At 43.1% G+C, this 13,683-nt stretch overlaps 1 protein-coding gene across 5 annotated transcripts in view; it reads left to right on the top strand.

The window, feature by feature from the left end:
- The window catches only part of LOC121291087 (grainyhead-like protein 3 homolog), a 98,010-nt gene that overhangs the window by 62,844 nt on the left and 21,483 nt on the right, over positions 1–13,683 (top strand). For all 5 annotated transcript variants that reach the window (XM_041212125.1, XM_041212126.1, XM_041212127.1 and 2 more), the window contains exons 9-10: positions 5,146–5,304; positions 9,624–9,702. In XM_041212125.1, coding sequence (XP_041068059.1) covers positions 5,146–5,304; positions 9,624–9,702 — 238 coding nt within the window. The remainder of the gene's footprint in view (positions 1–5,145; positions 5,305–9,623; positions 9,703–13,683) is intronic.

The following is a 13,683-nucleotide window of genomic DNA, read 5'->3' as shown; positions in this document are numbered from 1 at the left end:
CTAGATAAAGGTTGAGATTCAAGACACCTGCTTTTGGAATAAAGCCACAAGATTCCTTGGGTTTTGAACAAATGAAAACAAACTTTACTATAAAAGTTTAGAAAGATAAAACAATTTACAATAAGTATCTTACATTCTAACATTCAGGGTAGTATGAGATACATGTGAATTAATAGACGAACTGTGGTTATACACACCACACTACAGAGTAAATGACAGATGCAACCAAAACAGATTCCATAGATTTCTCAATATATCACCCAAACATTAGCCCCACTGTGAGTCAACCAATCTCATTGAAACTTCATCTTTCTCACAAGGGTTTCCAATCTCCAAGTTTCAAGGTCTCTCCTTAGAATTCTCTCCAAAAGATACTGTCAATCAGATGGCTTTAATAATGGCTCACCTCACAAGTTTTCAATCTTACCTTCTGAGATTCCTTCTCCCTTGATTCCCAAGTATGCTCAAACACTAGCTTACAAGAACACTTTCAGGTCTATGGCCTTGGCAAGCAGAACACCACTGCTCCAAAGGGGTACCTTTGCCCAGTGGCCCACTTTACTTAAAATCTGCTCCCTGCAGCTCTTTCTTTAACTTAACGGGGACCTGTTTCTGCCCTTTATGTCTTTGTGACACTTGTTGACTAGCCATCTGCCTCAAACTGCCTGAAGAAAAGCTGTTCATTGACCCTTGAACTGGTGACCTATCAAAACACTCCCAGAGGGTCCTACCCTTGTTACTCGGCAGGAAGCAATGTAACAAGCATTGGCACATCCTGTGCCTTAAATGTTACAATCTCCACAGACTGCTAATTTTACACCCAGGGACACTAAGATCACTGGATTTCGTGGCACTTTACAGAGTGATATAATAGTACAATGTTATATAATAGTACAGAGTTCTAATAATTTTTAATTTTCTTTTAAAAACATGTCTTTTTCACTATTTTGTTACCAAGGACTGAATTATATGAGACATCAGTTCTCCCCCCACCACCCCCCCCCCCCCCATCCCACCCAATGCCACCACACCATCCCAATGCAGCTCAAAAGCTGGGGGAAGGCTGCTGAGGGGAACATGGGGTGCCTCGCAGCCATTTAATGGTTAATGCTATCAATGCAGTGCAGTGCAGAATGAGGGAATGCTGCACGGTCAGAGATGCTGTCTTTCAGCTGAGACATTAAACCAAGGCCCCATCTGCCCTTTCAGGTGGATGTAGAAGATTCCAAAGCACTATATCAACAAAGAGCAGGGGAGTTCATCCCATTGTCCTGGCCAATAGCTTTCTTCAATCAACATCAAAAAAACAAATTATCTGGTCATTCTCACATTGCTGTGTGGAAATTAGCTGCAGTGTTTCTTACATTACAACAATGTCTAAACTTCAGAAGTGCTTCATCAGCTGTAGCAGGGTGAAACATAAACAAGTTTTCAGCTGTCATTTATCTCTATGTCCTATTGGCTGGTTGATGCTGACAGAGGTGCCTAATAACAGCTTCCTCTTGTCGACATCTGCAATGGGGAATGGTGTGTGGCATAGGCAAGTGGCCTAAGGTGCTTGCAGAGTTCAACTTTCAAAGAGACAGAAAAAGATTCATATGTTTATTCGCTGTTTACTTGGAAATATAATTGTTGCCCTTATATTGTCGTGGAATAAATATATAGGGCAGAACATTCCTGGCGCCAGGGTGGCAGGCTTGGAGGTGGGGGTGGGGGCTGATAAAGTAATGGGAACCCATGCCACAATGGCTTCTCAATGCATTCCCACTGCCGGGTAAGTTTCCCAGCAGCAGGACGGGAGCTGGATTGATGGTGAGCAAATGAACTAATTAAGTGCCCCCTTAGGGGTTACTTTTCAGGGCTGCCTTTTGACAGGTGCAGGGTGGCCTCCACCATGTAGGGCGGCCTCCCTCCAGACATCCGCGAGGCCATCAGAGCTGGAGGCTTCATGCCCCAAAGTGGAGGGCGTGGGGAGGAAAGTCATCTCCATAGCTCCATACACCATTGGGTAGGGACTCTTCACCTTCCCGTGCTGCCATCCCCCTTGGCCATCTGGAATCACAGAATCACACAGTGCAGAAGAGGCCCTTCGGCCCATCGAGTCTGCACCGACATGCGAAAACCACGTGTATTAAATTAAAATTTCTCCTCTGAGTGCATCTCCGTATTGAGGCCTGTGATTGGGCTGACAGCATCTACACCCTACCTACCCACTGTCCTATTGGATGGCGAGCCCAGAGGTGGCCAATTAGGAGGTCGCCTCCAAGAATATTGCCGAGCTGCCCCCACTGCCAGCGAGAGCGGGTTCAGGACCTCCATTTTCACCTCGATGTCAGGATTTCAAAATCCATGGTCAAATTCAGACCATACAAGGCATTTGAAACATGAGCTTAAAGAGTAGCATACTCCTGCTAAAATGATTTTTGTATGAGTTTGCTAGTGAACAAATGTCCAGCGAGCACTGTCAGAGACAAAAGGTTTCCTTCATTTGAAAGTCTAATAGAAATGTTTGCATGAAGACCACACTGATGCTGATTCCCAGGTAACTGAAATTTCCAAATGGCTCTCATACAGAGTTCATACAATTGGTTGATTTTGGATGCTGTAACCCAATGGCTCACTGCCCTCCGTCACTATAATGGTGTTCATTTGAACGGTGAAGTCAAAAATAATCTCAATGGCAAAATCTGGTTGTTTACCATATGGTCATGAAAGGAATATTGCACGTATTTGACTTCAATTTCAATAAGGTTGCACATGATCGGTTTTATTATCCTGCCGGTAAAGCGACAGATGCCGTGTATGTTTTGTACAATAAATACTCCGAGGAGCTTCACTTGGATTTGTCTGAACACAGTTTGATGGCTCTTCTGTATTTTCACAGCTATCAATTTGTGCATCAGTCATGAGCATTAATTAATAAAACAAATAGAATGATAAGTCCTGTTTTTTAATAAAATCACACCGTGCAGACATTATACCAGGACAATCCTTGAAATTATACCACACTGGCAGGTCATTTGCAGAAATATGACAGAGTTTAAAGAAATATCAAAGACACCAAATAACGTAATCTCACTCTATAGTTAAGATCAGAAGAAATAGGAACAAATAGGTGTAGACCATATGGCCCCTCGAGCCTACTCCGCCATTCCATATGATCATGGTTGATCTTCTGCCTCAGATCTACTTTCCCGCCTGCTCCCCATACCCCTTGATTGCCTGTGACACCAAAAATCTATCTATCCCAGCTTTAGCTATACTCAACAATGGAGCACCCACAACCCTGTGGGGTAGACAATTCCAAAGATTCACAACCTCCTGAGTGAAGAAATTTCTCCTCACCTCAGTCCTAAACGATTGACACCTTATCCTGAGACCGTGCCCCTGTATTCTAGATCGCCCAGCAATGAAGGAACATCCTCTCCATGTCTATCTTGTATGTTTCATTGACAAAACCTCCCATTCTTCTAAACTCTAGAGAATATTTTTTTTTATTCATCCATGGGACATGGGCATCACTGGCAAGGCCAGCATTTATTGTTCACTCCTAATCCTTGCTCAGAGGGCACATGTAGGCCAGACCAGGTAAGGACAGCATATTTCCTTCCCTAAAGGGAATTGGTGAACCATTTGGGTTTTTGCAACTATCAGCAATAGTCATCATCAGACTTTTAATTCCAGATTTGTATTGAATTCAGATTTCACCATCTGCCGTGGTGGGATTCAAACCCAGGTTCCCAGAGCATTACCCTGAGTCTCTGGAATACTAGCCCAGTGACAATACCACTTTGCCACCACCTCCCCAATATAGGCTCAACTTACTCAGCCTCTAATGATAGGTCAACTCATTCATTCCAGGAACTAATCCAGTGAACCTTTGCTTTACCACCTCCAATGCAAGTATATCCTTCCTTAGATATAGAGACTAAAACTGCGCACAGTATTCCAGGTGTGGTCTTAGTAAAGCCCTGTACAATTGTAGCAAGGCTTCCTTATTCTTGTACTCCAATTGCCTTGCAATAAAGACCAATGTAAACCATTTGCCTTCCTAATTGCTTTTTGGAGCTGCATGCTAACTCTCCATACGCCTTGTACAAGTACATCTGAACATTAAGATTTAGAAGTTTCATACCATTCAAAAAAATATTCTATGGGCAGGATTTTCTGGTCGTCAGGCTGGTGTGGCAGCCGGGCCTGGGAGCGGCCAGGAAATGACCCGCTGCCCATGATCGGCGCACCCCCCCAACCGCGATTTCACACTGACTGACCAATTAACGGGCCAGCCAGCATGAAAGGCGCGCTGAGAAGCTTGGCTCTGCCGGGGTGGGGGCGGGAAGAGGGCAAACGTGAAAGTCTCGGCATGTGCGGGGAAACGTACTGAAAGCTCCCTGAAGGCAGGGAGGCAGAAGGACTTTTAAAATAGAGATTTTGAAAATCTGAAAAAAATGTCCACACATAGGACTCACTCACATGAACAGGGACATAATAAAAATTAAGGTTGGAAACCTCATCCTGCCTGTGGTTGAGGTTTCCTCAAAAACGCAAAAGCTGCCTGGCCGATTCACCCGCCTGCCAACTGTAAGGTTATGCCGGCAACAAAAGTATCGCTGTTAATTAATAGATTAATGGCCTTAATAGGCCTCTTAATTGTCGGCGGGTGCACTGCCGACTCTCGCACGCACCTGGCGACCAAAATATCGCACAAGTGCACGATGACTTCGGGGCACTCACCCTACATCGCCGTGCGCTATTTTACGCCTGATCAGGTCGGGCTTATACTGCCCGCGGGAAGGAAAATTCTGCCCTCTGTTTCTAATCTTACTGTCAAAGTGAAGAACCTCGCACTTCCATACATCATATGCCATCTGCCAGTTTGTTGCCCACTCACTTTAACCTGTTTAGCACGGATTACCTGTAATTTTGCATAGGGTTCACCTGTAAGAAAGCATTTATTTGTAATTATCTTTCCAGTAAAGTATGAGAATGTTAATGTGTCACCCCTCCCTTCGGATAATCATATTCTGAAGCCTCTAACAATTCAGTCCAAAATTCCTGTCTTGCCCAAATGGGATGCTTTAATATAAAAGAAGCATGGTTCAGTGTGCAGAAAATAATTTTTCCATTTTCTTTTCTCTCCAATAGGTTTACATTGGAATTAACTGCCTTAGTACAGACTTCTCCTCACAGAAGGGAGTCAAAGGTCTTCCCTTGAATCTCCAGATAGACACCTATGACTGTGAAGCCAAATCAGACAAGCCTATTCACCGGGCTGTCTGTCAGATTAAAATATTTGTGGACAAGGTACAGTTTCATCTGTGCAATCTGTAGTGGGGTGTCTTAAAAGCTGTTGTGTTTGGTATCCAGAGGATATTGATATTTAATAGTAAAATCTTATAAGACCATAAGACATAGGAGCAGAAATTAGGCCATTCGGCCCATCGAGTCTGCTCCACTATTCAATCATGGCTGATAAGTTTCTCAACCCCATTCTCCCGCCTTCTCCCTGTAACCTTTGATCCCCTTACCAGTCAAGAACCTATCTATCTCAGTCTTAAATACACTCAATGACTTGGCCTTCACAGCCTTCTGTGGCAATGAATTCCATAGATTCACCACTCTCTGGCTAAAGAAGTTTCTCCTCATCTCTGTTCTAAAAGGTCTTCCCTTTATTCTGAGTTTGTGCCCTCAGGTCCTAGTCTCTTCCACTAATGGAAACATCTTCCCCATGTCCACTCTATCCAGGCCTTTAAGTATTTTGTAAGTTTCAATCAGATCCCCCTTCATCCTTCTAAACTCCATCGAGTATAGACCCAGAGTCCTCAAACATTCCTCATATGTTAAGCCTTTCATTCCTGGGATCATTCTCGTGAATCTCCTCTGGAACCTCTCCAGGGCCAGCATATCCTTCCTGAGATACGGGGCCAAAAATTGCTCACAAAATTCTAAACGTGGTCTGACCAGGGCCTTATAAAGCCTCAGCAGCACATCCCTGCTTTTATATTCTAGTCCTCTCAAAATAAATGCCAACATTGCATGATCTTATTGAAACATATAAGATCTTGAGGAGACTGGATAGGGTGGTTACTGGGAGGATGTTTCCTCTTGGAGGGGAAACTAGAACTAGGGGACATAGCTTAAGAATAAGAGGTCTCCCCTTTAAGACAGAGAAGAGGAGTATTGTTTTCTCTCAGATGGTCATTAGATTGTAGAATTCTCTTCCCCTAAAGGTAGTGGAGACTGGGTCTTTAAATTTTTTCAAGGCAGGGTTAGAAAGATTTTTGTTAGACAAGGGAGTCAAAGGTTATGGGATGCAGACAGGAAAGTGGAGCTGAAACTACGACCACATCAGCCATGATCTTATTGAATGGTGGAGCAGGCTTGAAAAGCTGAATGGTCTAATCATGCTCCTAAGTCCTATGTTCCATAACCAGCAAAGATTAAGGAATATAGAAAAGAGAAAAGCAGAAAATTAAAAAGTGGAGAAATTGTAAAAGAAAAGAAGCTTCAGGTATTAATAAAGAGAAAATGGTAAATTTGGCTGATCATAATCTAATTCCCCGTGAACATCGAGCCACAGCACTAATTTGTTCACCCTTTAGTCCTGATTGGTACAAAGTTGTCAGCCTTACTCAGCGACACTAAAAGGGTAGTGTAGAAAATGGAAATGTTCATACAAGCTGCTCTTCTGAGTTTGGAGGTTAAACCAAATATTTGACAGAATATCAAGAGCTTTATTATGAGGGTGTCAATATTATAATTTATATGAAAATCTATTTAAATATTTTGTTAATAGAAAATGGTTCAGTCATTTCCCAAAGACTACATATTAATATTGTGAGCATTCTAGTTATTTTCTAATGCTAAACTGGATTTGCTAAAGGATTAACGTGTTGTGTAGTTCATGTTAGTGTAGACCATATCTGAAGTAAAATTTATTCAGCATTGTGGTTTATTCTGGGCAAGTACTGCAACTTATATCTTTTTATTGTAAAGAGTTAACATTATGGGAGAAAATCTATCCTGACCTCCTCCCTTTCTGAAACCCCTATTGATGCCAGTGGATAAAGATTTTTTTCTTCTTGAGTATAAGATGAATCTCTGATAAAAAAGGAAATGCTTTGCCCATTGCTGCGATAAAAACAATCTCAGCGATAGGAATATGCATTGCACAATTGAAATGCCAAAACTTGCAAAATAGTTTTTTTTGAACAGTTTGGGTGAGTGAAGTTGAGGAATGCCCCCTGACTTGTGCACATATTGTGGGATTGATTGAGTTATGTCAAATCTTTGTGACTTGATTACTACATTGAGACTGATGAAATGATAAGCAGAAAATGCTGGAAAAGATCTGCAGGCTTCTCATCAGTTCATTTCATGTGTTACCTGTGGGCAAGTTCTAAATAAAAACATGAAATTCTTATTGGCTTTCAAAGTATGTTTCTAAGTCCCATGCTTTGCAGACCATATCTAGAAGGTAAACCTTGTGGGCAATGTATAAGATCACTAACCTAGTCGTTAAAACTTTGCATTTATAATAGGGAGTGAAACACTTGTTTTCTCAACCGGTGAATCACACCCATTTCTTCATACAAATGATGCGTACATGGCGTTATTGTAAATGTCTTACTAATGGAAAATTATGAAAGGGAGATTTCTCAAAGTTACAAAGAAGTCTGTTGCAAACAGGATATAACAGAGGGATTTATGATTAAGCTAAGGTGAATTGCCTGACCGGCGAATCAATAGATGTTCAACTGTATTATTACATTCATTGGATGACAGGTGAATGCTGTGGAAAGGTTTGTAGTTATTAGCAACACTTAGTTAGCAATCTAGTCATGGTAGGAAAATGCCTGCTGGTTGAGTGCAATGACTGCAGAGAATTATATTAAATTTGCACTGGCTGACGAGTCATTGCAATATAAACCTCCAGTGTACTGCAGAGGTCTTTGGTGTAAGTATGTTTTTCTTTTCTATTATGAATAATGGTAGAAAATGAAAAGAGATAGGATCTCCTTTAAAACCTGAGCCAGGATTAGTGAAAGATATGTAATATATACCTGAGGCATGAACCATCACAAAATAACAGATGGAGCTGAAATGGAATGTGACAGTGAAAGAGAGAATGGGTGAGAAAGAACTCTTTGGAGTTTAAGGTGCACCCAAAGTATAGAGATATCTGTTTTGTTTATCCAGTTATAAGGTATGTGGTCCTATACCCCACCCTTATATTTTCATAAGCTATGTAAATGCATGGTTTGGAAACTAATAATGATCTGATAGTTCGTCTCCTGACCAGCCACTTTGCATAGACTGTTAGACAGTAGATAGATTCAGTTAGATTAAACTGTTAGTGGCAGTTATCTATTTTTTGAGTGTTTTAGTCAGATTAAAGTAATAGATTAGCAATGGCCTAAAGGAGGTAAAGAGATTAATCGGATTACTCCAAAAAAACATACACAGTGGTGTTCCCCACAGCTGAGTACGAGGACCACTGCTCTTTTTGATTTATATTAATCTGGAATTGAGTATATAGGTTATAATATCAAAATCTGCAGATTATGTGACACCTGCAAATGTAGTAAACAATGAGGCAGATAATGACTGACATCAAGTGGACATTATCAGAATGGTGAAATGGGCGGACACATGGTAGATGAAACTTAACACACAGATGTGTGAAGTGATGCATTTTGGGATGAGAAAGAGCAGAGGCAGTATGAATTGATTGGATATCTTTTAAAGAGGGTGTCAGAAGAGAGAGACCCAAGGGTATATACACAAACTTTGTTGGTGGCAGGACAAGGTGAGAAAGCTATTTAAAAATCCTTGGCTCTATTAATAGAGTAAAAAGTTTATTTCCCCCTGTCCTTTCAGAAAAAGATACACCGCTGAGCTGAACTACTGTGTTAAATTCTGGAACCACACTTTAGAAAGAATGTCAAGACTTTAAGGTGGAGAAGAGATTTATTAGAATGGTCACAGGGATGAGGGACTTCCGTTACGTAGAGAGGCAGGAGAGGCTGAGGTTGTTCTTAGAGCAGAGAATATTGAGAATAAGTTTGTTAGAGGTGTTCAAAATCATGAATGGTTTTGATAGAGTAAATAAAGAGAAGTCATTTTCAGTGGCAGAAATGGTCAGGAGCCAAAGGACACAGAGTTAAGATGATTGGCAAAAGAACTAGAGGTGACTTGAGGGAAACATTTCTTTACACAGTGAGTTGTTATGGTCTGAAATGCACTGTCTGAAAGTGAGGTGGAAACAGATTCAATAGTAACATTGAAAAGTGAGTTGGTTAAACAATTTTAAGGAGAAAAGTTAAAGGGTTATGGGAAAAGAGCAAGGAAATGGGATTAATTGGATAGCTCAACCAAAGGCCTCCTGCACTGTATCATTTTATGACTCTACAATTGGATCTACCAACAGGAAATACAATACATAGATCCTTTGAGAATGATAAAATAGAATTTGGTTTTTAGTACCTTATTGCTTATACAGTCCTGTGCAATTAACTATTTGAATTTTACATAAGGAAACCATTTGACTTCTGTTAACGATTTAATTTACAATTCATATTCTGGAGAGTCACTCCATATTCTTCTTATGTCTTTGCTTCCAGGGTGCTGAGAGAAAAATGAGAGATGAAGAACGCAAACAATCGAAAAGAAAAAGCAAGTTCCCGGATTCCACCACAGACAGTAAGCAAAATAATGTTTGCGATAGCATGCTAGAATCCGACAGTATAAAGTGAATGAAAATCCTAATAGCACTCAACACCTCAACATTCTATTTCCGCTACTTTTATATTTTCATAAATTACATTTTGAAGAAATATAAACCTGAACAAAACAAAGATGAGAGCAAAGTAAAGGATGTACAAAATAAACATTGGTCCCAAATAGAAAATTTTGAGCTTGAAGAACTCAAAGAAGAAAAAAAATTCTCTGTGAAATATCAGGAGGAAAATCAATATTTTTAAAACAGCAGGGTTCTCTTTCAGAAGTGAAGACAGAAAATGATGGAACTATAAAGGAGGTTAGTCAGCATCAGTAAAAAGAATAGATATGTATACCCTTCATCAGACCAATGACAAAGAGATAAACAGACATTTCAGTGAGATTGGAAAAATAGAGAGAAAAAACTGGAGCATGAGAGGGAGGGAGAACCAAAAGATAGTCTACACAGAGGGAGTTAATGCATCGTAAAACTTAAGAACTCCTCAGTTTTCTCTGATGGCTCAATTTTCCACAGAGCTTCTGAAATCTCTCCCTTTTCCTTCAAACGAGCCCTTCTCCCAAATGTTTGCTCTTACATCGCCCCTCCCTCTCACAACATCAATAGGGTCCCTGTAGTTTTCACTTCCTGTTCTATGAGCCTTTTCAATTACCAGGTCATGTTCAACCATTTCGATTACATACAAAATGATCCCACAGCTAAGCATATTTTCCTCAGCCCTCCCTGTCATTCAAAGGGACTGATTCCCTGAATAATACTCTTGTCAGCTTTTTCACCATCACTAGTTCCAGCTATCCTATTACTGGAGCATTCCTCCGCAGGTCCTGGAGATGCAACATCTGCCCATTTCCTTCTCCCACATCATTATCCAGCGTCTCAAACACTCCTTCCATGTGAGACAGCAGTTCACATGTGCTTTCTCTATCTAATACACACTGTATTTGTAGCTTACATTATGAGAAACCCAAATGGAATTTAGGTGACTGCTTCACTGAATGATTCTGTTACCCTGAACTGCCTGTGGCTCTTCGCCTTTTCCATTTCCACCCTGACCTCTAAATCTTTCCTGCGCTGTTTCAGTGAGAGTCCAGTGTGAGATTCAGAAACAATAACCCTCGGCTGGATTTTGAGCCCCTGTCAGGGCCAGGAACGGAGGCAGGCAGGACCACCCTGTTTGCTAGTTCCCCCACTCCATCCTGCCCGCTGGGGCCATTTTCCTGGAGGCAAAATGGGGGCTGGGTGGTGGGTGTGGTGGCAGGGCTCCCTGCCCTTAAACAGTAGGTAGATGATTCAGGTAATTAGCTGCCTGGAGGTGGCATCCCAGTGGCAGACTGGCCTAAAGACCCCCCCCTGCATGCCAGGGTGCTGCAGCTGCCGCAGGCTGCTTTGTGGAGGGCCCCCCCACACCGCACCCCCCTAACTCCCCACACCATAGTAGTGATCTGGCTGCAAAGGTCATTTTTTACTTTAAATTTAAAAGGGTTGGAGACTCAATGCAGTGTTGTGATAGAGTATATAATATGTTAAACATAATCATTTAAATATATGTTTATGTTAACATGTATGTTAGGGGAAGTTATGAAATATCACGTGATTCAATTCTCTTGCACAGTTAGTTAGCACTCGTAAGCTGAAGCAAGAAGTTGCCATTAAATCTTTGTGCCCAAACTCTCTGCCTGCTCTTCAGTTTCCTTTCTATTAATCTAGGAAGAGATAATACAACAGGCACCTCCACTTTGAAGCTTCCTCTCTCTCACTTAACTGCCATGCCATTCTGTGGATGCTTTCAAGCTGTAAGCCCTCTGATTGGCCCACCAGCTTCAATAGCCCACCCACCATCCTTATTTGGAAAGCGAGCCTTCCCTCTGACCATGAATTGGTCATTCTGGAAAAAATCACATTGAGTGACTTCTCCCCAACAAGTTCAGGCTTCTGACCCCCGTTTCAGCCTGACTGTGAGGTCCAAGAGCTCGCAGAGAAAATCCAGCCTCTTGCTTGTCTTAACATTGATGCCAGCAACTCCAGACCCCCAGCTGCACTCCACATTCTCTTCATAGCAGTTGTTGCTTGTGATTTAGGAAGGACTGGCAATATTTGGGAGGAGGGTGGGGCCGATATATGTCAGGGCTCAGGCTGGAATTTTCCGGCCACGTTGGCAACGGACGTCATGGCAGCCGGAGCAGGACAATATGGTGAGAAGACCAAAAATCAGTTTCACACCGTTGTGAAACCTGTTTGCGATCATCCGCTCCACCCGTCAATGGCGGGCCGCGTTTCCTAACGCCACATGCTGGGAACTTAATTTCAATACTTTAGCATCTCATTGTAACTCCTGCTCACTGGAATCACCTCTCCCTATCAAATTTACTGCCCACATCGACGTGACTTCAAAACGGTGTGCTTCATGGCTGCCTTTAAAAGGTGTGCACCTGGTGAGCTGAACTTCAAGAGCAACTCGAAGGTGAATGCCCGTAGAACATCAAGACACTGCACATTCGGGGGCACAGGCTAGCTACTTTTGCTTGGCTGGCTTTCAGTGCAGTGCTGGGCAAGGGCTCCAGTGTGGGTCAGGCTGGGGGCCCGATGGGATGGGGCGAGGGGGGCAAGACAGCACAGACTGGAGGAAGTACACAAATACACAAGTACATGCCGAGGTGTTGGGGGAAGGGGGTTGGGGGGCATTGAGGAAAGTGGCCATGTACTTGGAAAAGCTTGTCAAAAGTCAGCATTCATCCCCAGCTGAGGCGATTCAGCTGCAGCTCCATGGACATGGCTCAGGCTTAGAGTCAAGCCTCTGGAGCATTTCCGCCCACTCAAGCAACACAAAAGCATGAAAGTGTCACCAAATGCTCCAGAACTTTACACCCCTCAGGCGCAGACTGCAGATTAATGTATGTTTCATTGGGCAGCAGGACAATTGGACGACTGGGCAAGTTGTACAATCCCCCTGTGAAAGGCGGCCATGGTGCAGTCACTGGTGGAGGCGCTCACAGCTCTTTGCAATATCTTTATTAAGGTTTGGACCAGTATCCCATGGTTCAAGCTAACAGTGCAGCCTTGCAGTGCAGGTTAAGAGAATGCCTACGCCTGAGCTGAGAGCACACCAGTAGGTAAAGCTGCTGCCAATAAGTTAAGTGGAGTGCGGCAGAGGTGGGTGGGGTTTTGGCAGCCATGAAGCACATTAAACACTGGCCGTAGAAATGGTGGCCAGCATCTCCGGGATGTGTGAAGGGGCCTTCAGACCTAACCAAGAGAAGTTCTTAGGACACATATGCTAGCCAACGAGTCTCTCTCTTTGATCCTGCAGGAGGAAAACATCAGGATCATGGAGCCTGGTGATTTAGCGGTGTGCCTCATGGCTTACAGAGACCAGAGAGGAAGAAGAAGAGAGCATCAGAGGTACCTGGCTCGGCAAAGGGAGGAGCACCTTCCCCAAGGTGAAGGGGAGGCAGGGCCTGCTGCGCATGCAGCTGAAGATCCACAGAGAGCTATCGCTCATAGGCACATCACTGGACCCAGGGTCTATAGATGGTACTTGTCAGGCCTGCAGATGACTCATATCCTGTGCTGCCAAAGACTGAGCATGCCTATGGAAGGGTTGGTCACGTATGCCACATGTTGCAGGATTTGGTGCCACGGGGACCTGGAGGGCATCCACTGCCAGTGGCCATGAAAATGACCGCGGTGCTCAACTTTTATGCCAGTGGCTCCTTCCAGAGCTCCACAGGTGGCCTGTGCAGGACCTCGCAAGCCTCCACACAAAAGTGTATCCAGGAGGTCATGGACGCCATCTTCGCAAAGGCACAGAGTTTTGTGCATTTCACACAGGACCAGGAAAGTCTGGAAGCAAGACCACTGGGATTTGTGTAGATCTCAGGTTTTCCACAGATGCAGGATGCCATTGGCTGCATTCACACAGTGCTTAGGTCTCCATGGCAACAAGC

Source organism: Carcharodon carcharias, chromosome 19 (genome assembly GCF_017639515.1).
Source record: "Carcharodon carcharias isolate sCarCar2 chromosome 19, sCarCar2.pri, whole genome shotgun sequence".
NCBI lineage: Eukaryota > Metazoa > Chordata > Chondrichthyes > Lamniformes > Lamnidae > Carcharodon > Carcharodon carcharias.
This window is presented reverse-complemented; position numbering and strand designations above follow the sequence as displayed.